The 24,541-nt window shown below is 33.8% G+C and overlaps 1 protein-coding gene across 4 annotated transcripts; it reads left to right on the top strand.

Annotated features, from left to right (window-relative positions):
* The first annotated feature begins 1,990 nt into the window (after positions 1-1,990).
* On the top strand, positions 1,991-23,450 carry HUB1 (histone mono-ubiquitination 1). 4 transcript variants are annotated; one of them, XM_082916493.1, is made up of 21 exons: positions 2,160-2,614; positions 3,174-3,346; positions 3,467-3,685; positions 7,109-7,270; positions 7,386-7,473; positions 9,220-9,447; positions 9,557-9,718; positions 11,185-11,378; positions 11,466-11,549; positions 11,669-11,788; positions 11,892-12,078; positions 12,171-12,331; positions 12,403-12,474; positions 13,975-14,051; positions 17,263-17,457; positions 17,866-17,938; positions 18,029-18,115; positions 19,683-19,820; positions 19,900-20,102; positions 20,181-20,346; positions 22,185-22,754. In XM_082916493.1, exons 3-21 carry the CDS (start codon positions 3,683-3,685, stop codon positions 22,314-22,316), a joined length of 2,532 nt encoding a protein of 843 aa, XP_082772619.1. In that variant the 5' UTR covers positions 2,160-2,614; positions 3,174-3,346; positions 3,467-3,682; the 3' UTR covers positions 22,317-22,754. The 4 variants fall into 4 exon arrangements, with proteins under 4 accessions (XP_082772618.1, XP_082772617.1, XP_082772619.1 ...); XM_082916494.1 differs by lacking the exon at positions 3,174-3,346 and having other exon boundaries at positions 2,162-2,614; XM_082916492.1 differs by lacking the exons at positions 3,174-3,346; positions 3,467-3,685; positions 22,185-22,754 and adding an exon at positions 23,071-23,450 and having other exon boundaries at positions 1,991-2,614.
* Positions 23,451-24,541: the final 1,091 nt, after the last annotated feature.

The following is a 24,541-nucleotide window of genomic DNA, read 5'->3' as shown; positions in this document are numbered from 1 at the left end:
ATAATAGATGTTTTATTTGAAAATAAAATAAATGATAAATGATCATATATTGTTGTACATAATTTCTATTTGTAAATTACCTCCCAAATAAAATATTGAGATTTCTTGAGGTGAACACTTTCTCCATCACACTTTTTATATTTCCAAATTATCCATATCAATGACCTTTATATAACTATATTTCTTCAGTTTTCCTTTGTCTCCATTTAAAACAGGTTGATTTTCAAAGCATACCTGTCAGTATTCATCGTGTCTAGTATGTAGAAAAGTTAAAATAAAAATGCTCTGATATGAATACACTATTTTGATTGTTTATTGACAATGATAGTGAAACTAATTGTGAGTAAATGGTAATGAGGCCAAATTTGGGAATACCCCAAAAAGTCAAAAAGTTAAAAAGTTACTCAAAAAGTTAAAAAGTTATCACTATTCACCAAAAGTCAACAATTACGGCTGCACAACTCCCAATTCTAATTTTCTCCTACAAATCAATTTTTACAATTTTTTATTACACATTTTTCCATAAAAAGTCAAAAAGTTAACCCAAACATTCATATTTTCAACCTCAACTTTTTAGTCTGAAAAGACAAAAAGTGCACTTATTTAGTCTTCCCAAACTTGGTTATGCCTCTGTTTGGGAAGTGGGTTGGTTTTTTGGCTTTTTGGCTATTTTAGTCTGGGCTTAAAAGCTTGGTTTGGGAAGGACTTTTTGACTTTTTGACTTTTTTGAGTTTTTTTGTGAGAGAAGAATGTAATGATTATGGGTTGGATGTGATGTTTTGTTTGTTATGGCTAAAATAGCTTATTTTATTTTTTGTGGCTAAAATAGCCAAAAAAATCCAAACCATGGCTTCCCAAACGAAGCCTATATATCTAATCTCACATCCCGTTTGAAAATTGAACATTTTAGTTAACAAAATTATTTAAAAAATTGAACATTTTAGTTAAAAAAATTATTAAGAAAGTTTAAAAGTTCAAACATTATACAAAATACTAAAGATTTATCATAATTTTTTATTTTATTTTATACTTTTTACATGTTTTCTTCAAAAAATCAAAAAATCATTAAAAAAAGTCACTTCTCAAGCAATTCGTAGGTAGTGTTTAGTTTACTGAAATAAAATAGAATGAAATTATCATTTTGTCAACATGTTCATTCTCATGTTTGATTGACTAAAACATAATGACAAAATATATTACAAATTAAGGCCTTATTTAGGGTACTCTAAAAAAAGTAAAAAAGTCACTACCCTATTTAAGTCACATCACGTCTCTACCACATCACTTCAAACCCAATCTATATCCAACCCATATTTCACAAAAAGTCAAAAATTACACTTATTTAAATTATCTCAAACCACTCCTAAATCATCATTTCCTATTCTAAAGGAATGGTTATTCCATATACTCTATTTGGTTCATTGGAATTAGAGGAAATGGAATGAAATTATGATTCATTTCTTTAAAATAGCAAAAGGTGATTCTATTTGTAATACATTTGTTATTATTTTTTTTTCATCTAACCAAGTGAATAAATATTTTGATAGAGTGATTATGCTATTTCACTTCATTCTAATGAACTAAAAGCTATCTGAGAGTTTAAGAAATAATCATTCTATTTCATTCCTACTCATTTATACTGTGTAGAATTTGAAAATAGAAAGAACATGATGTGCAAAAAATATATAAAATGTAATTATCTTTTATTTATATTTTACTTATTTTTTTTAAAATTTCTTTCTAAATTCATGAACAAAATAAATCAAAGAGAGTATATAGTCAAAAATAGGGAATAAATCGTTTTTTCCTATCCCCATTCCAATCCGATTCCAACAGCGTAATTTGCAAATAGGCTATTTTAATAATTTTTTAATTTAAAAAAAAAATTGTTATAATTTAATAATTTTTTAATTTAAAAAAGAAAATTGTAATAATTTATAATAATTTTGTAATTTTTTTTAATTAAAATTCTAAATTGCCAAAGAGGCCTGAGTCACCGCTCTACCCGTCCACGGCGTAACATGAGCCTTCGATGTCCTCGATCAGCCAGTGCACGGTGATTGCACATATATATTATGCCGAAACTACCCTCACAATATTTCTAAAATTCCCATCTTCTCTCTCCCCTCTAAAACAAGAGAGATATCAGATTACTTCGTGTGAGCTACAGAGACAGGCGACGGAGGGAGAGAGAGAGAGAGAGAGGAGGAGAGAGAGAGAGAGAGAGCGAGTACACAGAGAGAGAGAGAGAGAGAGAGAGAGAGAGAGGCAGACCATAATTCATGCAAATTATACTCTGATTCTTTCAATCTCTGAAAAATTTGAGTTTCGAACTAGACGTTAGTTCGATTTCCTTGAATTAGGGTTTTCAGAATTATATATATACACACATATATATATTTATATCTGTAGTGTATTATCTAGGTTTTTGTTTGATTGAGACCAATTGTTGTGTGCTTGAATGTTAGTGGAGATACAGGACTAGGGTTTGGTAGGTTTGCTAATGGGTAGCACAGGTGAACCAGACCGGAAACGGCGTCACTTTAGCTCCATCTCACCCACCGCTGCTAGTGCCAAGAAACAGTCCTTCTTGCCTTTGTCTGAAGATAAAAAGGTAAGATCTTTATGTTTTCTCTCTAATTTTTCAACTATTTTTTTCTTCAATTTTCTTGTTTCAATGTTGTGGTGCATGAGTTTATGAATTTGCTGATCTGGGTTGCTCAAATTCTTACATCAATGTTAAATTTGTTACTTTTTCTATGCTTAAGTTTCATTTTTCATGGTTCTTGATTTGTAAGTTATGCCTTGATAATGTGCATGTCTTATGGTGGAATCACTTTCGTTTTTGTCACAAGTTTTGGCAGGGTTGGTAGTTATGATGATTCCTTTCTTTGCATGTTGAGATATAATAGTCATTCTAAATTGCTTGCTTGATTTTTGTGCAGCTCAAGTTTAATATTTAGTTACATGTGTATGTATACATAGGAACCTGATCAAAATGCCTAGGTCTAATGGAACGCGTGTGAATGCGTGAGATCAAGTTTTATGCATGTTTTGCATTCCGGAATAGTCCGACCTGTGTCCCATGCTACAGTTTGGGTCCACAGGACCTTAATTGATCACCACATTTTCATAGTTTTTGTCCTTAACGACTCTCACTCTTGTCTTCGTAGCTTTCACTCTGGCAGAATGTTTGTCTTTTGATGGCTCACACTCTGCCCAAGTTGCCCCTTTCGTGACTCAAACTCAGACGTGGAGCCTTCTATGCCACCAAATGTTAGGAACCCTACCAATATGCCAAGAGACGCAGATTGGAATATTCCAATTCAGGTTTCACAGAGCATAGGTTGGGTCCACAAGAACTGTAATAGACTATATATCTATATATATTTACACAGTTTTTAGTTGCATTTTGTGATCGGCACCTGAATGCATTTGGTTCTTTCCTTAATGAACACTATGGCAGATTATATTTTAACATTTCTCTCCTGAAGTCGAAGATAAGGAAAAGAAAATTGAAGCTGTGGAGGCTTGCTGGCATTGATGGTGGATTGCTAGGGTTGGTAGCAATTTGATAATATTCATAGAAGCTTGCCAAAATGTCTGGCATACATGGACGCTCATTAGTTATAAGGGATGCTCTTGGCATGAATGGCTGCTTTGAAAGATCCAGTGCTTATGAATGGCAAGTTATCATTAAATGAGTGGTATTTGTTACGAAATGGCTATCCAATTCAATAAAAAAGATCAGTATCTTACTGTAAATTGATTGGTAGTGTATGAGAAGATCACTTGTTGCTTTTTCTGAGCTTTGATTAGTATGATGAGGTGCCATTGATTTTTCATTGGACAGTGGCAAGCTTTCTTTAAGGCTAGCAAGGTTCTATGATTGGTCATACTAATTGAATAATGATTAATAGACGACATTGAGGTCAAATCGATGGCTTTGAGGTTCCATACACGACTGCAACCACCAAAATTTGTCTTGTTTTAATTATTTTGTGACTTTGGTTAAGTTTTAAAGGTGAACAATAAAGGAAATACTATTTGTAGCTTTGTTTTTCTCTGTCTTCATAATTTTTTATTTTTTTTATCCTTCTAAATTCAAACTATTTTTTGTGTGAAATTTTTTCATTTTTTATTAATTATATCAGAATAATAATTTTTATGAGATTTGTTTAATAGATCCCTAATGTTCATATTTTGGTGTCCTTTAGAACCCCTTGTATTCCTTACTCAATTGAATCAATTGTGTTTTAGTTTATTGGATCTTTGCTTGCTTATCAAAACAAAATTGAATTCTGAATTAATGTACTGGTTCATGTTTCCAGTGTTTTTTGTCTGTGCTTCCCACTACTTTCTCCCATGTGTTCTCCACTTTGGTAGTCATTGGTTTGATTAAGATCGTGAAATGTTAGTGTGCCTGGTGTGTGCTTCAAGTCATTTGCCTTGTTGCAAGGTTTGAGGCATGCTCCACTTCGGTGACCAAAAATGAATTGGTCAAGGTTTTGTATAAATATGTATTTTGATGCATTTTTATTTAGAGACTAATTTCTTAAGCCAAGCTTAATTCTGTAATCTTTAATGTTTAGTTGTTTTGGACCCAACAAGTATCTATTTGATATTAGTCGGTACAAATAAAAGTGTTTGGGGTCACAAACTCCATGTTGGGTCATAACTTATTCCTTGTTGAGCAATCCTAATGTTTTACTTGTTCTTATTTTATTAAATGAATCCTTTTCTAGAGGTAATAAATCATGTTCCGAATGTCTCTTATTTCTTATCAATTTGTGTACGTGCCATGGTTTAAAATTTATTATGACTGTTTCTTTAAGGAGCAAGGGCACATATATTTGACATGAGCCACACGACACAAACACGGAAATTTTTAAAAAAATGTAGGACATTACACGTGGGGTACATATGCAAAATATATATAGTTTTATACATTTATTAGATGACATATATAAGAATAAACAATTGAATATTTAATTCAAAGATAGTAATTTATAAAGTAATGGAGAAGATTAAGTATAAAATTATGTTTTTCTTAAATCATTGGATTTTAAGCTATTTTATTCAAACTTGTAATGTGCTTCATGCGCTGTATGTAAGCAATAAACATGTGGTGTTCCCCAAGTATTTGATCTGTGTCTGAGTCTAGAATTTTAAAAAAATAAAATAGTTGGACATGTTTAGACTTGTGTTCGATAGAAACCCTAATCTTCCATTTAAACATCAAGGGTATATTAGGAAGATTGAAATATGTTAGGTTTTGTTTTAGGAATTAATTAAGCATATTGAGGTGCATAGGTGGCCCCTTCTTGAACCACATCAGCCTATGTATTTATTCTCATAACCAGCCCCTCCCCTGACCATTTATACCCTTCTTATTAGGGGCCAGGCCCCAGATTTTTGAATTAAATTTCCATCCCAGGTGCTATTAGGTTTATTAGGGCATCTATTAGGATGCGATTCTTCAAAGGCCAAACTAAGCCGTTCCTCCTGTCGCTTCTGGACCTCCTTTGGGTTTTCAGTCTTGTAATCCCTTGAAATCATCTTCCCAAGCTTAGATCTAGGCTTTAAACGTCAAATATCCAAAGTTGGTGATCATGTGATTGAAAATTTGTTGGATATTTTATTATTAAGGTATTTGTTTTTTTAGTTTTTAAATACTCAATTTAGGTTAGATTTATCATTTTTAATCTAAAATAGTTGTTTTATGTTGGATCTTTGATGATTTGTGGGTGAATCCACAATATCTTCCATATCCTGGATTTTCCTATAAATTTTTATTTTTTCCAGTTTAGTATTCAAAATCTAGACTTTTGATCTTGATGAAAGTAAAAATCTATGAATCTTATAATTTTTTCATTTTTGGAGTTTATCTTTGGTTTATTTGTTGTCTATTTTTTATTAGGTATAATAATAACTTGACAATGATTTGTTTTTGTTTGATTATTGACTAATTACTTGCAATTTATAATCTGTTAGTAATTATACCTCTGAAAGTATAATGCAGTAATATCTGTATTGCACTACTTCGACCATGCAATTTTAGTAACATTGTGATATGGATAAAGCTTGAGTGTGCTTTATGAGATACGTTGTGTTAATCTGATACGGTCCTCAAATATTGAAAGGTAACGTGAATTATTTAAAAAGTGGGTGATATTCCTTCTTGGCAGTGACTTGATACCCAAAATAAATTGTATCATCTGTTTAGAAGTTACACAAAATTCATTAGAAATTACTAAAACCTAAAATTTATAGGTTCTAGAGTAAATCATGCATAGCCCGCTAAGTTATAATACACGTGGAAGGGGGGATGTTGACATGGTAGAGCCATGAGCAATAAGGCATAACCCAAGCACCACCTCCTAAAGGGTTTGACTTTTTAGCCACAACTCTCACAAATCTGGCATCTCGGTTGGTGCTGTCACATTTGTTACACCATGTATCCATGTCACAGTGACTACCATGATTTAAAACCTTATTGTATCTATGCTTGTTGTACTTCTTTTGCTAGTTTTATGTGGAAGAGTGCTAGAGTTTATCTATATAAGATCATATCTTAATTTGAAGTCTTTGTTAAATTTGTCATTGTTGTTTGTCCTCCTATCTTTAGTTTTTTTTGGATGAGCTATTGATTATCTGTGTTTACAGTTATCTAGGGCTGTTGTTTAACAACCTTCCACCTCCATGGCTTGCCCATAAAAAAACTAATTTTGAGAGCATTGTTCTGTTTTTAAGTTGGAATTTGAACTTGAGTAACTAAAAATTGATGTTATCTTTGTTTTGGGAAAACAAACCAATATGTTACACATTATATATACTAACTAATTGGAGGTGATGGTATGCTGTTTACCTGGAGATATGCAGCAGTTAAAATTGTTACTAAGCTGGAAGCTTGAGTACTTATAAATAACTCTTTATTGAACACTTATAGTTGGCTTGTTTTGTGGCAGTCACTTATGACTGGATTATAATTATTGTTTTAGTTTATCCTCATAGTTTTCTCACTAGATTTAATATGTTTGTTGCGATTTAAGTTTCATTATTTTTTATTTTTATGTATTTATTTATTTTTGGTGTGGGTTTACTGTAGCTTGACAATGCAGTGCTTGAGTATCAAAATCAAAAGCTTGTTCAGAAGTTAGAGGCTCAGAAAGTTGAACACATTGCTCTTGAGAAAAAACATAGTCAACTGAAGGAGAAACAACAGCCGTATGATGAGACCTTAGTGGTGGTCAACAAGGCTTGGGAACAGGTAGCATACCTTTGCATGTCACTTCCCCCGATTTTTCCTTGTTTGTGAATTTAGTTGTATTTACTCAATATTGAATATTGCTTGATGGCAATGTGGCTCCAATTTTTTCTTCTAGCTGGTTGATGGTTTGGAATCTTGCTCTATCTGCACGAAAGACTTGTTGAGCAGTGGACGAGATGCTAAAACACAATTGATCACAGAGGGTGAGGATAGTCACACACTAGTAATTTACTTCCTTTTCCTTAATCAAAATATGTTTTTCCCCCCCTTTTTTCTTCTTAAGTTTTATATTATGTATGGTGCAATATTAATTAAATTGTGCGCCTTTGTTCATCGTGCTATTGCCTTACCTTACATTTTTCTCTCCTCCCACTTGATTATTTACCTTATGTTTTTTTTCTCCTCCCACTTTATTATTTTTGTAATAAGATCCATGTTTCTTCTTTCCTGTCAATTTTGCATAAATTTGATGTTAGTAGATTTCCTATAATGAGGGTTGTGGATAGAATGTGTGCAAAATTTGAAAGTATAAATTTAATCTCTTGGCCCTTTTGTAAAAGAAGTTGCAAGGGCATTATAAGAAGAATATATGGAATACCAACTCAGGTCCTTTTTGTGAAAAAAGTGGCAAGGGCATTATAGGAAGTATATAGAGAGCACCAACTCAGGAATTGCTGCTTATTGCTGTAGCATTTTGGGTTGGCTGGAAACTTTTTGTTTTCTTAAGTGATACTTGTCTTGACACTTAAACAAAAAATTTTGAGGAGTGCAACTATTTTGTGTGGCATGACTAGTAGGATTTTTTTGTCATATTAGTTTACATTTTGCGTGTGATTATTTTTAATTTGTTTTAGAAGGTTTTAATGTGTTTATTAGGTTTTGTTAATGCTATATTTAATAAGCCTCTTATGAACAAATTGATGCATATTGAGATGGACAAATATTCAATGAATACTTGAAAGAGACAACTCTCCCACTCCCTTGCCCCTTTCTCCTTCAATTTTTTTTCCCCGGCCCTCTGTAGTGTCTTCAGTTTCCTTTTGAGACTTCTTCCTTATCTTTCCCTTTAGTTCTTTATGTTTTGTCTTGTTTTCCAATATTCTGTTGGCTCTATCTTTCATCCAATTTTGTAACTCTTCTTCTTTTTGTCTTCCACATCCTCTTTTGATTGTCATATTTCTCCATTTGGATTTTTATCCCTATTAAAGGGACGCATGAGTTATTAAACTTGGCAAAATACTAGAAATTGGATTTTTTTTAAAGATATAAAAGTGTGAACACAGTAATAAAAATAGGAGATAGGGTTGCTAAACTTAAAGCATATGATAAACTAGGGTGAGGGATAGGAAATCTAGAGAAATTAATCTTAATAACTTCATAAAAAACGAGAGTTAAGTATTGTTGGTGCAAAATGAGGAAATCAAAGAGAGGTGAAGAAATTATTTTAAGAAAATATTGAATGAAAATCACACAGGGAACGTGGTATTAGCCTATTAGAAGAAATTGGTAATAATTGGGAGATGAGAAACTTGGTTTTGCTATATATTGGGGTGTTTGAAGTGAAAATTGGACCCCTTGATGTATCTATAGATTTTCCTGCCATTTAAGCAAATTGGACCCCTTGATGTAAAACAATTTGGGATGGAGAAGGTATAGTTTCATTTTGAGCCTCCACCTCCACATTTTGAAATTATTTTGGTTTATTCTAGTGCATATGTATCTGCTTTGTGTGTCTTTTCTGCGTGAAATAATCACTGAGGCACTAACGGTTTTGATTTCTAATTTCTTCTTGAGAGACTTTTTGACCTGGCTTGCTGCTTGTGCTGAACTGGATGCAAATTGTTCTTCAATCATCCTACATAATTGTTAGTTCTATGTTAACAAGGAAATGCCAGTCACTTCCAAATGTACTTGCTGGTTAAGGGTTTTTCTTTCTCTTTGTTTTTTAGATGGGCCTTTGTCTACCCCAGAGAATGCCTTTTTAGGCAGACTGTTAGAAACAGGTGCAACTGAAAGTAGCTCTGTAATTAATTCCCTCAACCAGAATGAAGAAGATACACAAATAGCTGTTAAAAAGTCCAAGAACATATTATCCAATATAGTGGCAGCCATTAATGAGCTGTGGTACTTGAAGGATGGATTGCAAGCTACAGTTTTGAAGGCACTTCCAGAAGATGGTAAGTCTAATGGGGTCGATGATACTACTTCTAATATCTACTTCCTGCCTATTTACTTTTGAGTTTTTCCCTCAAAATTTTTTTTTTTGTATACTTGTCTTTCCTCTAGGTTCATGCAGAAAAAAGGCTTCCACCGATTTACAGACAGAAGTCCGGAATCTGAGAGTGGCACTGGGGGATCTTTATTTGAATCACAAATCATTAGCAAGGGAACTGCAGTGCCATCGAGATACTGATGCGAAGAATAAAGCTGAGCTTAAACGTTTGAGGGGTAACTTACTACACCTTAGCAAGATTATTGTTTATTTACTGTAAATGTCATCCAAACATTCAATTCTATTTTGATACCATCCGAGTGTTCTTCACAGTAAAATTCATCACTCTTACATGTATCTGATTTAGTCAGTCAGTCAGCAAAAAAGTTGCTTGTTCAACCATAGAAGGTGAAATTAAGCATTTGGTCAGATTGTGAAAAGAAAAGAGTCTTTCCATTGTTGATTGGCAATTGCTGAGTCCCATGCAGGGGCATCGACTATTTTTTTAGGGTTCTTAAGGCATGGTATTTTATAAAAGTTTTTAGGTGTGATCCAAGTGTGCTTATTCGTAATCTATGAAGCACGAACACTTGAACTTAGTTGTTGTAGTTGTGTGTGACAATAACATGCCTTTGACCCAGGCGTGTCTCAGCTTTATATTATTTTTTCTCTGCCCACACACTTTGGGATCAAGTCGCAGACACCTCGTCTCTAGACATTCTCAAGATACGGTTATCTAGCCAAGAGCTGTAAAGAGTCTCATAAATTTATAATCACCGTTATGTAAACATGTTGTTTGTGTTAATAATGATCATGTAATATTCAATTTCTTACTATTTAAACGATACTAATAGTAATAAGTAGCATTCTTCTCCAGTCTCCCTCCCTTAATTTTAGAATTAGAGTTTGATTGTTGAAGTTGTTGAATTGCAATTCTAAATTAATGTTTGTTTGTTGAAATTGCTAATTTTTTTTTTTTTTTTTCACTTGTAATGGTTATAGAAGTGCACACCCATGGTTTCTGATGTTGATGAAGGCAAACAAATCTAATGTAATGGTTTTATAATTGATAAATAGTATTCTATATTGAATAAAGTTTAAATTATAGATTGAGTAGTTTTTTCATGTGGAATTAGTATTAGTTTTTCATTATTTTTAGTTGTTTGTGGATGTAATATTCATATACGTAGCAAATAAGAAAATATAAAGTATTTTTTTCCCCGTATCTCTGTTATGTCTGTATCCAGAGTTCTTGAAAATCGCTGTATCCCATGTCCGTAGCCATACTTCTTAGCTTGTAATTGCACCAATTGTTCCTCAGAGGCATGTGGTGGGCATGCTATATAGCTTTGGTCACTTTTATATGTTAGCCTTTAATTATTATCTTACAGATTGCCTTGATGTTCAACAATGGTCGCCATATATGTTTCCTAAATAATTGACATATTTGCTTAGCTTTTTTTATTTTCTATGTGATAGCTGAAAGTGATTTTGTTACGTTATGGACTGCATTTGTAATAGCTTAAGGCATAGTTGTTTATTCTTATATCTCTCTGATTTCATGTGTCATTTGATAGTTTATATTTGAGTCATTCACCTCTTAAATTGTGTTATTGTACTCATCTTTTTTTTAATGAACTATTTCCCCAAAAGGTCAGTAGATGGTCTGCAGGTCTGACTATTGCCTTGTTGTTTCTTGAAGTGGAACTGGAGAGTACTGTTGTAGAATTAGAAGAAAGTAATTGTAAATTGGCGACTCTAAAAACAGAGAGAGATGCAGCAAAGAGGGCATTTTTCCCTGCCCTAAATTTGGTGAATAAACCTGTTGCTGTTGATAAAACCAAAGATAAACAAAAAGATTTGCAAAATATGGAGTCTGCTCTCAAGGAGTTATTGGTAATAAGCTAGCATCCTTTTTTCCTACTTGTTTGCTTTTGGTGTTGAAACTGGTAACTATATCAATTGATTTGAGGTCCTTCACAGGACCAAGCCTCTTGTCGGCTACTTGAGCTCAAGCGTTTCCATGAAGAAAGGATAGGAATATTGAAGCAGTTATCTGATATGCAGGTTAACTTAAATATTGCTTGTCTTTTTCTTTTTTCAGTAGAAGTTCAAATGTTGCAATATTTGAATATTCCTATTGCTAATTTTCTCTCATGCTTTGAACGGTGATTTTCGCTCAACAGGATACTTTGAAGAATGTGAAGGGTATTTCCTTGTCCCAAGCCTATGTCTTGGTAAGAGAGCAGCTTGCAAAGTCGAAAGCAGATTTAGTCCAGTACCAAGCACTATTCGAGAAACTACAGGTTGTAACTGGTCGGTAGTTTCATTTATGCCTCTGTATTTCATTTTTATGAAAGTATTATGTTCAAATGCTGACTGTTCTTTTTATTATCATTAAAACTGTAGGCTGAGAAGGATAACCTTGGCTGGCGAGAAAAAGAAATGAACATGAAAAATGATTTAGTTGATGTTTTCAATCGAAATGCAGCAGTTGCTGAGTGTAGAACAACTGAGCTGCAAATAGAGATACAGAAACAAATTAATGAAAAAAATCTGATTGAAACCAGGCTGGAAGAAGCATCAAGGGAACCTGGTATTAGCAATCCTGATGATTTCCTTTTGATCTTCATTTTATACATGCTCTCTTTGTTTTGATATTTTATTGCACTGTTGTGATTATTTCAGGTAGGAAAGAAATCATTGCAGAGTTTAAAGCATTGGTTTCTTCATTTCCTGAGGACATGGGCAGTATGCAGAGTCAGCTGCGTAAATACAAAGAGGCTGCTTCAGACGTTCATTCTCTGCGAGCTAATGTTCAATCTCTTTCTACTATTCTTGATAGGAAGGTGGGTATCTTTGATATAATTATCATATTCTTGGACACAGATGAGGAGTTAGACCTTGTTTTGTCTAACAGGCTAAAGAGTTGAAAAAGTTGTCTCTTAGATCAACTGACCAAGCTGCTGAAATGCAGAAGTTGCAATCTGTGGTACGTGTTTTTTTCTTTTTAAATTATTTGTAATTTTTGTTTATTTTTTAAAGCTAAAATGCCAACTATCACAGGGATAAGATGTTCTGAGCTATCTGAAGTTGTCTGACTTAGTTTTGACTTCCTATTATTACGAATTACATAAAGAAAACTATTTTGTTTATTTTGTCTTCCTTGCATGTGGCAGAAGTTTATTTTGTTCCTAGACTTCTCTGTTTGGACCTCTTATCCAAATAATTAGTTTTGTTTGCACATTCATCTAGTTGTACACTAACTGCATCAAATTCTGTGTTTTAGTTATTTTTTGTTCACAATTTGTAGCGAATTCAACAACCATAGGGATATCATGGTTGGAGCTTTACGAGTTCATGCATAATTTTGCCTTTCTATAGCTCTGTGCCAAGAATTCTATAATTTGAGCATCTTTTTCTCATGATATGTCATGTTTACATCCATTTAATTGTTACACTTCCGTATGTAATAGTATAAATTCTAAACCGCTTGTTGCTTGGGAACCACTTTATCTAATTAACATAATGCATAATGAGATAATAAAAAGAGGATTCCAAGTGGGAGGAAATTTAAATCTCAATCCAACATTATAAATTATTGATTATGTTAGTTTGTCTGTGCACATGCGGTGACTAGTTGTTTCATTGGGATTTTTGACAATGAAGTGTTGGCCTCTCATTTCACTGTTACGACAATTCCTTGAGAGAGGGTGTGAAGCGAAGTCCTACATTGCCTGAGTACTAAAGTAATGTTAAGCATATAAGTGTGAGGGCACCCTCACCTCAATAGCCAACTTTTGGGGTTGAGTTCTACCCAAGACCTTGTAATAGAATGCATTATCACTCGAAACCTTTAATTGAATCAAAATTGAAAAAATCCACTAAAGACAAAAAAATCCAATTTTATTGGAAAGGCAAGGAAAATTGTTTTTTAGTGGATTAATTCAATTTTGATCCGTTAAAAAAAAATTAAAAAAAAATTAGGGGCTTTCACTCTAGAAGCTCCTAAAAAGTAAATGTTTTTGACAAAAATTGAAAATTGAAAATAAGTTCTGAAAAAGGTCAAAAGGGAAAGGAAAAAAAAAACTCATATAAAAGCTGGCTTAGAAGTTGTTGTTATACAAATTCAAATCCCATTTGAAAATTAAAGGCAATAAACGATACTTAAAACCTCCAAATTTGTATGGCATAATGTTATTTTCTACTATTAATGTTTTTAAATATTTTATAGTTTGGTATCTGTGTAATTTTTGAATTATTTGAAGTCAAAACTTGAGGAAGGTATGCAATACATCCAAATAGTTTTTCTTAGCATGTATCTTTGTGGTTCTTGAGTATGTTGTTGTTTTGTTTGTGCTTTTCTTGTTTTTGAATAAATTTTTTTGTTATTAAAGGAGGCGAAAAAGAATAATTTCATTACAAAAACAAATTCTTGTTTTTTTGAAAAATATAATTTCCAAGCTATGTAACTTTGCATTTCTTCATGCAGTTACGTGATTTGAAGGAGAGTGATATGGAATTGAAGCTCATTTTGGAAATGTATAGGCGTGAATCCATTGATTCAAGGTTAGTGTATCTATGCAAGATACTAAATGTTACATTCGTTTTAATTGGCTTTGATATATTAAACCCCCCCCCCCCCCCCCCCCCCCCAATTACTTTGGCTTGAAGTAATCTAGTCAATGTTATTAGTGAAAAATGATAATTTCCTTCTTTTCAAAGTGTACCAAACATTTTGTATTTCTTCGCCTTTTGATTTAGCGCGTTATAGCAATTATATGGTGTAAAGGTGTATCTTCAAGAAAGATGCTTGTAGCTTTTACTTTTTTTCCCCCTTCCCTATGAAAATAGTTTTGCTTTTTATTTAGGAAAAAATCCATTTTATGCCTTATGGTATTGCCTGGAGCACTTCACACTTGTTGCTTTTAAAAATAGCCTAAAAGAACTCAAATGGTTTTAGACTATAGTGCAATGCTAACACCGTGGCAGTTTTAAAAAGATATACATATATATATCCCTAATTTTTATTTTATAACTATATCCAAGAGGCATCCTGAGGTTGGATTGGGTTCCTATTGCAAATTGAGGTTGATGATACATGATAAATTGTAGAAAACCTCTTCACGATGTCATTTTACCTTGGCACAACTCAAATTTAATATGAGCTTCTTGATGTGTACTTGTTTGCTATTGAGAGAAGGGGTGGCAACATGGATAAGGAGGTGAGAGGCAGTGTTGGGTGTGGGTGAGTGGAGAGGGAGTGGCAGGGGTGGTGGTGGTGGTGAGCTAAGAGGGGTGGAGGGGGGGAGGAGGGAGGGAGTGGGTGGTTGGTGGTGCAAGGAGGTGGTTAGGGGTTAGGGTAAGGGTTAGGTTCTTGGAAAGAAGATGGTTAGGATTAGGGTTTTTGGGAAGAAGAGCAAATGTGTCCTTTGACATTATAATTTGATTTTGGTTCAAAATTTTCCATTTCAACTCTCAAATTTGGTGCGTGTGGCACAAATTCCATTAATTTGGGCGGAATTAATTACGGCGAGGGGGTAAAATGCGAATGATCAAAACCATATAAAGGGGTCTTTGAATGTGAAGGGGCTGAAGTTCTTAGGGTAAAATGGAATTTACCCATTTATTTATTTATTGATAACTTTATATACTCTTTCTATTCTCTTTCTATTGAAAGAGTTTTTTTGAAGGCTGAATTACGAAGTTTTTGGTTGAGATAAATATGTTCCACTAAAAGGTGAAAGGGAGTGGTTGTCGTCCTTGGGAGAAGGAAGCTACACTATGTGAAGGCAAGAGGAGCAACATGGTTGACATTCACTTGTAAATGCATATTATTTGGTGGTGGGTGAAGAGCTTTTGATGGTCGAGGAACATTGTTGAGATTCACATGTAAACGCGTATTATGTGGTGGTCAGTGAAGAGCTTTTGGTGGTTGATTTCTTGTTGGGAATGACTGATGGGGCTATTTTTCTATTTATTTATTTGTTTATTTTTTCAGTTTAGAAAAAGGGTGCCCATGGATGAGTTTGCTGCCAAATCTATGTTACCTAAAACATGGATCGTTCCGGTACACGGAACAGGAACCGGAACATGGTACGCCACGTGCTAAAATGTGGTACGATAAGAGTAGATTTATATATATTACACTTAAGAATTTAAGGTACTTCTAGAGTACTTTCTTTAACGATTAAGTATCCCATAAAATTTTTTCTTCTTTTTTTATGTAACAAATCATTTCTATGAAAATTATGACCCATTTTTTTATTTTTTGTCTTGTTAAAACTTAACTCACCTTAGATTTTAGTTCATATATTTAATTATTTTTTTTCTCCTAAGATAACATTTAAGGAAATATATGGAAAAAAATTTGGGAATCACTGCAGATCACTAAATTCACTGTTTTGGAACGAAAGTGTACCATGTTTTGAAATGTGCGTACCAATACCTAATTCGCTAAGGTATTAGCGTTTTCTGGTAACATAGTGCCAAACCCAGAATTGAACTAAGGTTGGCCAAAAATTTTGAGTAATAACTTGACAAACCAGAATAACAAACCAGAATTTTAAACCTAACTGAACTAAAATTGGGTTGGTTCGGTTTGGCTTTCTAATAATATGAATATTTTAGAGATATCAATTTGCATTGCATCTGCTCATGCAAATTTCGTTTGATAAAACTCTTGTTATTCTGTTAAAATCAAGATTTAGTTTAAAGGATAAGGAGTTATACGAAAATTAAGAGTTTGCTTAAAAGACCTTGAATTATACCAGCAATGCTCAGTAAGGAGTTCAAGTTGAGTAGTCCCTAAAGCCACTATAAAGAACAATACATGTTGAAGAAAACAATAAAATGGTTTGCTTTAAAACAATGAATAGGGATGAGATGTTTTTCCCTCTAAAGAGCAACAAGCAGATAGTCCCTTGGAGGTCATGGCATTTAATTTTGCGTGTTGGGTTCTTACATTTCACTCTAGATTTGAACTTTGTCTGATCCAATGTGGGTCTGTGTATATATTTCTACCTTGTTTTCTTGTACACAATTCATGTGCCCCATTTTTGTTACTGCAAGTAGGTATTTGCTCTGGGAAAATTTCATGTTTTTCAGCTTGTTACCAAAACCACCATACCTTCTCCATTTTTCCATAACCGCATGAGAAATTATCTTCTTTTTAAGATTTTTTTTCGCACTACAAGGTTTATCCAGTCAAAAGGATATTGAAAGACTTACCCACATGCCCAAAGTTCTCACCTGCATATTTTCTGAACAGTTGCTAGAGCAAACGCAGATTTCTTGCCATTGTACTTTACTGTCACTTGTTCAAGGTTTATTTTGACGTGTGCTTTTTTGTGCTTCGACAATGTCGTGGAATCACTGATAAAATGCATTGATTTGAGCCAATAAATCATGACACAATCTTTAAGATGCTTTCCACCTTTTATTGAATCAATAAATCATGAAAAATCTTTCTGCGACAACCAAATAGGCATGTTCTTATATCAGCGGGAGCTAAAATTGAAACAAATAATGGCGACTTTTATAAAGAATGGGGCATTTATACAGTTATTTACACTAACTTTAGCAGGGAGATATTTGTAAGCAACCTATGATACCACGTGCATATTTCAGGCTTCGTTTTTTCAATATCAATTTGGTGACAAAGCTTATTGCGCTTACTGGATGTGGTTTTTTGTAGTCAATTCATGCCCTTAGATTGATAATGCCAAGATCTTGTGGATGGTATTTGGTTGCAAATAATATAATTATTACATGACTGCAGGGATGTTTTAGAAGCTAGAGATTCTGAATACAAGGCATGGGCTCAAGTTCAGAGCTTGAAGTCCTCTCTTGATGAGCACAATCTGGAATCGCGAGTTAAAACAGCAATTGAAGCTGAGGCCACCTCTCAGCAAAGGCTAGCCATGGCAGAAGCTGAGATTGCTGACTTGAGACAGAAGTTGGAAGCTTCTAAAAGGTTTATTTCATATTTGAACGATGTGCTTGAAATGTCATTATGATTGTCGTCTAAAAAGGCTATCGCTATGTGGACTCTTCCACTCTTGAGCTAGTTATCAGTTCAAGTGTCTGTCAAATAGGTACTATGTCTGCTAAGTTTTATCTGAAACTTTATCCTATGGATCTTGAGCTGAGTCATAATTGATTTGTTCAGTTATTTTATGCTGCAGTTTTATATGTTGATCCATTTCACATGTATTGGTTTTTTGGTGCTAACTGAAGTTTATATGATTTCTGAGTATTGGCATTATTTAGTTAATATTATCCTGGATGTTACCCATTCTTACAATCCTTTTTCCCCTCTTTTCTCTCCAGTGTATATAAATTTATAAGAAACCCTGATACTTATTGATCTATGCTATTTCAGGGAAAAGTCCAGGCTTTCAGATGTCCTGAAATCCAAACATGAGGAAAATGAAACCTACCTATCTGAAATAGAGGTTAGGTTCCTGTCCCATTATATGGATATGATAATTTGTCTGCAATGTATTTGTGAAGTAGTCCTGATGTTATTGGTATTGTTTCTCCAGACTATTGGTCAGGCATATGATGATATGCAAACTCAAAACCAACACCTCCTGCAGCAAATCACAGAGAGAGATGATTATAACATCAAGGTGAAGTTTATACAACCACTCCTTAAGGTCCCTGTGTGCACTTCCTTTCTTACAGCATACATCTGGGGCCTCCTTGTTTTTGTATGTAATGATTTGTTTGTTAATATAGAAATTGGAGTATTAATTGATTAATTGATTGCAAGTTTCAAATTTTATTTTCAAGTTTTTTTTCTTCTTCTTTTCCCTCCCCTTTCCTTGTGTATTGATATATACATATATAATATTTGAATTTGTATGTTTTGAGTTCTAAAATTTGGGTTAATAATATAGATCGTATTTTCTATTTATCATGCATTTTGTATACATCATATTATATTGTTTTATACTAATACTGCAATCTTTAGTATAAAAGTTCAGGTAAGACTTGGACTTTTAACAGTAAAACATCTTTTAACTAATACTGCAATCATATTATATTATATTGTTTTATACTAATACTGCAATCTTTTGACTGCTGATGTGTTCTGACCTGGACTTGTTAAAAGATGTTTTACTGTACGTGTCATTCGTGCTGGCAGCTTCCTTTCTATTTTGAAAGATCAAAGATAATGGTACTAGCCTAATTAAATTAGTTAATAAAGTTCTATAAAGCTTTATTGGATCTTGACAATTCTATTTTTGAAGAAGTTTCCACAGCCATCTGTGTTTTCTTTTTTTGTTTCAAAAATAAAATTAAAAAGAAAAATCTGCACATGAGAAAGGAAGCCCATTGGCACAGTTTGAAGAATAGTCTATGGCTGAAGGAGAAGCGAAACATTATTGAGCTGGTACTTTCTTGAAGACAGCTTGGTTGTATGGGACTATTTGACATTTTTATACAGGAATACAGGAATTATTATAGAGCTATTTGATTGGGTTTATCTATCTGTATATGTGCCCTATTGGAAATTATCAGGAACATGTTTGTCATCTTTTCACATTGGAATTGTCAAGGCAATATTATGCTTCAAATTTTCTTTCTGAGGCGTAAAAGAAAGCAGTATAAATGCTTTGCCTTTTCTGTTTTTAGCAAATTTCTGAGATGAAAGACATCCTGTTGTCTTGCATTCTTTAGTTAAAGGATATCATTGAAATAAGGTTAAAAAATTTCAGCAAAACTTGGAAGTTCCAAGCTTCCATTTTGTCTACCTTATACCACTGCCAGTGTAGGCCAAGTGGTACCTGGTTTGGCCACTTAACCTTGATTTCTGGGGAAAGAGAGGAAAAAATTGTCGATGTTTGTCAGTTCATACACTGAGGTTTTTAGTACGTGGGTCATGTTTCTAGTTAAAAATTATGAAATAACAGTGTAATTTTTAAATTGTGTGCTCACCAAACCAAATGAAACTGTTGCCTTTAAATTTTTTCTTCACAAAATTAATATAAACTATTATTACATATAGCACCTTTCATCTGTTTACAGTGGAATATAGTTTTACATTCTAAATTACTGCAACACTGCTATCACAACTGTGTTTGCCTTTCAAGAGTTCCCTGTGTCCTGTGTTTCACTTTCATTCTATATGATGGTTTGTGCGTTTATGATTATTATTAAGATGATTGTGTTGGCTGTTCTATTTTGTTTCAGCTTGTTCTAGAGGGTGTGCAGGCAAAACAATATCGAAATGCTCTATTCATGGAGAAACAAACCATGGAGAAGGCAATTCATCAAGCCGAGGCATCTGTTGATTTTTACAGCATGAAAGCTGCAAGAATTGAAGATCAGGTGTCTTGAAATTCCATTTAATGTCAAATAATCCTCAGCCTTGGATATAAATATTGAATCTGTGATGTTGGCTTTGCAGTTCAAAATGTGTTCAGAACAAGTTCAGACACTTGCGGAAGATAGGTTTCAGAGCTTATCGATATTAGAAAATACCCAAAAGAAGTTGTTGGATGTGAGGAAGTCATCTCAGCAACTGAGGGACTTATTGGATAGATCACAGTCCAAGGCTGACAAAGGTCGAGTGTCTCTTGCTGAGCTTCAGATATATCTGGAGAAAGAGAGGTAATAACTTTGTACTTGTCTTGTTCTTCTAGTTTTCGCTTTGTAATGATTGCGAACCTACATTTTTGTTTTAAGTAGGTTTGGAAAGAAAAGATTAGAAGAGGAATTAGAAGTTGTGAGGAGAAAGGCTTCACGTCTTAAATCACACATAGAGGGGTCATCAGTGGTTGACAAGCTTCAGCAGGAGCTCAGAGAGTACAAGGAAATTCTCAAGTGCAGTGTTTGCCTTGACAGGTCAAAAGAGGTAAATATTCCATTTTTTTTCTTTCATCTAGTGTTCTATGAATGATTTGCAAATATTTGACGTGTAGCATATGGTGGTCGTTGCACCATTATCAGTTTGGGAGTTGGTTTATGCACAAGGGAAGCACAAATTTATCTAGTATGCATGTGGGAAAGAACATGAGGCAGACAAAGTTACACAGATGTTTGAAGCCTGAATAGAACCCTAAAAAGGCTGTGTCAAAAGAGAATGCAGAAAAATTTAAATTGTGAGGGAGTTTTATTCTGACATTTGAATTGTACTTTTTCCAGAAGAATATAATTGCTTATTACTTGTCACCTCAAAATTTCAGAATAGTTTTCCAGTAACCAACTCTCCAGTTTCCTCTTGACCTGTTTCTACACGACCTACTTCCAAATGACCATTTATAAGCAACAGAAGTGGCACCACAGTTTTGCAACATTGATAAACCCATCAAAATTTATACTGCTGCTCCCACTTTACTTTCTCCGACTCTCAGCATTAGATCTTCTGCACAAACAGAACTGAATAAGCTGAAATCATGTTAACCTACTCCTTCCCCCAAAAATAGTCTTCCTTGCATGTTTCTAGGGTGATTTGGGCTGGATATGAAGTTTTGTAACTTGAAGATTTTGCTGTAGAGTTATAGAATCCATTCAAACGATGCCACATTTGACATTTGTATCTAAGGAAGGTAGGAATCATTTATCTTGGCTCAAGCATGCAAGTAAATTAGAGCCATCATCCACACTGCAACATCTGTAACTTGACTTTTACTGGATGGCAAACTATCCATGTGCATGATTATAATGCACATGAAACTGCTGTGGGGACACTAGATGTGGGTTTTAACTTTTGCAATCTTTCATTATATATATATATATATTTAATCTTGTTTGAGAAGTAACTTTTCTTCTGTCTTTCATTTGCGAACAAAAGACAGAAGAAAAATAATTGTAACCCATGTAAGCATTTTAAATTATGGCTCGCACTCTTGTTCTTCAGCAAACCCTCTTTCTGGTGCTTATGTGGTCATCTTCTTCTTCTTCTTCTTCGTCTTCTTTCTTTCCCCAATTATTTTTGGTGCAAATAAGAGCTTCATTAACAATGTTGTCTCAGACTTGAGACTGTTGTTGACCAATACTCAACGCGTAATCAACCCCTTTTATTGTCATGTGAAACGTTGTTGAGAGAGACAACAAAATTATAGGGGAGACATATTCAAGGGAATGGAAGAAAGTTTTTACCAAAAAAGGAAAAGAAAGCAGAAATACTTGTCCAGGTGACCATTGCATTTATGTTGCTTAGGTTCGCTCCTTTTCCTTTTATCCCTGAGACTAAATAGTCCATGGATTTTAGGCATCTCTATTGGTGGAGCATCAGGTGCAGGTATGTATCTAAGTATCAGATTCATGTAAATTTTATGTTGACACTAGGACAATGCTAGATTTCATGTTTCTTTGTTACTTCTTTTATCATTTTAATGTAACAAGGTGTTTACAAACTAACATAGAGCATTTTATGGATAAAATTGGAGTCTTATGCATAGTTATATACTAAACTCAACTATTTAGGCATACTTAAAGGGTGCATGTGCAAATAAGCATGCCCAACACATCTGTGCCTGTTCTCAAGTGTCAAATGCCCGGGGTACTTCACAAATTTAGAAGAGTCCATATAACATTGTCTCAAACAACAAATTGCTTTAAATATGTAATATGCTTATTGCCCTTGGCGCAAATAAAGGATTTTTTTAAATGCGTTGTCCATGTATTTTCGTCTGTAATTAATTTTTATTTAGTATGTTTCGACATTGTTATAAATGTTTGACTCTTCAGGTTGTCATCACAAAATGCTACCACCTATTTTGCAATCCGTGCATTCAAAGGATTATAGAATCACGCCATCGCAAGTGCCCAGTTTGTGCTGCAAGTTTCGGTGCAAATGATGTCAAACCTGTTTACATCTGACTGGAAACTTGAGAAACTGCCTATTGATGAGACTTACTCCCCCAGAGGTGCCCATGATGCAGGACTCGGGGTGTCAATGCCCACAGGTTCACATGTATTGTTAAATTAGAGGTTGAGATGAAGAAACATTGACATGAAACAGTGGAAGTTTCTGTTGCTTTCCCATTCAACCTTGTGCAAATTGGGCTGGATTTGCGGGTCCTAGTTTTAGGTTATTGATTTCACATAGTTTGTCAAGTTTAGTGTAATTATGTAGTTTGAAATTTTCATTTACTGTTGAGCAACTGGATTATTTCCATTTATTATTTGCAGTTTTTTTTTCTAAATTAGTCCAGTGCTAGTCCATGGAAGTAGGGTCATCATGTGATGAATAAAAAAATTAAAAGGTGTCACTGTGCATTCAACTGAAACTTGCTTCTGAATGAATGATTTTTGTCAGTGAAGGTTTGAATTGTCTCAAATTTGGAACGTAGGTTGAATTTTTGGATCACCATGCTTTTTGGTACATAGATTCTGGAACATATTATTGTATTGTTTTGGTTGCTTTATGATAGTATCTTGTAAAATGATTATGCAGGTCTAACTAATAATCCATTTGTATATATGCCTTTTAAATTCATTTGGTGTTGATTGGGACAATTCCTTGTCTCGTGGACAATTTTGGTGACATGCCTATTGTTCTCACTTATGTTTTATCATAATTTTTTGAGTACTAATTTTGCTTTTATGGCTCATAATTTTGAGGGAAGAGCAGGGAAACAGTCGAAGCCTACATGATTAGCATTCTAGTATCTGGGTGCAGTATGTTTTATTGTTACACCACGTTCGCCTGATTTCCTTTTGTATTATTTGTGCTGATCAATGTACCGAAGAGGAAAGGGGTAGCTGATTTTGATTTTTCACTGTGAGATTGTTGAAGGATGCAGAGACTGGATTCTCAACCATATGGAATAATTTGGAGTCTGGCACAGCTCGGGAGAATTTCAATGTGGATATTGATGATTGTGGATATTTTTGAGATTGTATTCATCAAACTTCATGTTTTATTTTTATTTTTTATTTTTGCATTGTACATGTGTATATATATATATTTCGGTTCATGTGTATTTATTGGATTATTGTTGCTTTACTTCAGGAGGTATTCATCTTGTAGTATTTTTCCTTGGAAAACACTTTTTGAGCTTTTATGGTAAGTAGGGTGTTCGCGGTTCGGATTTGGACAGTTTGCGGATCCGTTTGGACCCGTCCGCATCTATGCGGTTTGGAAAAAAGACAACCTGCAACCGCCTCCAGTGCGGTTTGCGGTTTGTGCGGATAGGGTTTGCGGATGTGCGGGCGGTTTGCGAATTGAATTTTTTTTCTTCAAAAATTTATGTTTGAGCTTTATTTTTTTTTCATTTTGTAAATATTTATTTTGGATTCTTTTATTCCCGTTTTTTAAAATGCTCTAATATTAATAATTAATGAATTAAAACTTATAAAATTAAAAATACAACAAATTCAATTCGTGACACAAACAAATCATTCAAATCTTAAATCAAATCATAAATTAACCAAAGCATATATTTTAAAATCTTAAATTATAACTCCATATTCATTAAGGAATTTAAAATTTCAAATCACACTTCATCCGGGACAAGTTCAGTTATGTAACAATAATAATATGATTAGTATTTATTCAGTTTCAATTAATATAATACTATTACCAAAGGCAATGCTAGAGAAATTCAAAAAATAAAAGGTATTTTGTTTTGGACAAAAATGTTTAGATGAGATATATAAATGAAATCAATAGTTAAGATAAAACAATAATAATAATAAATAAATAAATAAAGTGCGGGCAGTTTCTTACGGGTGCGGGTTAAACTCGTAACCTGCAAAGATGTCATATTTCAAGTCGCATCCGTCCACATTATATTTGCGAAACCGCCTATTTGTATGCGGATTGGGCGGGTTGGGCGATTTTTGTGAATCGAATAAACCATTGCCCACCCCTAATGGTAAGTGATGAACATGCTGAGTTGGTTTGGTTGTGGTTTGGTGCAAGTCTCCTCTATGTTAGAGCATCCACATCTCTCTTGCCAAAACAGATTTGGTGCTATTTTGACGAGCAACGCTACAAAAAAAGAGATGCATCAAGCTCGCTAGACCGCCCTTGTATTATAGAATTGCTACAGCTACATCAGATGAGTCACTATTCACACTATTCACAGGCTATTTGAATT

Source organism: Camellia sinensis, chromosome 2 (assembly GCF_055761805.1).
Source record: "Camellia sinensis isolate YWXY chromosome 2, ASM5576180v1, whole genome shotgun sequence".
Classification (NCBI taxonomy): domain Eukaryota; kingdom Viridiplantae; phylum Streptophyta; class Magnoliopsida; order Ericales; family Theaceae; genus Camellia; species Camellia sinensis.
This window is presented reverse-complemented; position numbering and strand designations above follow the sequence as displayed.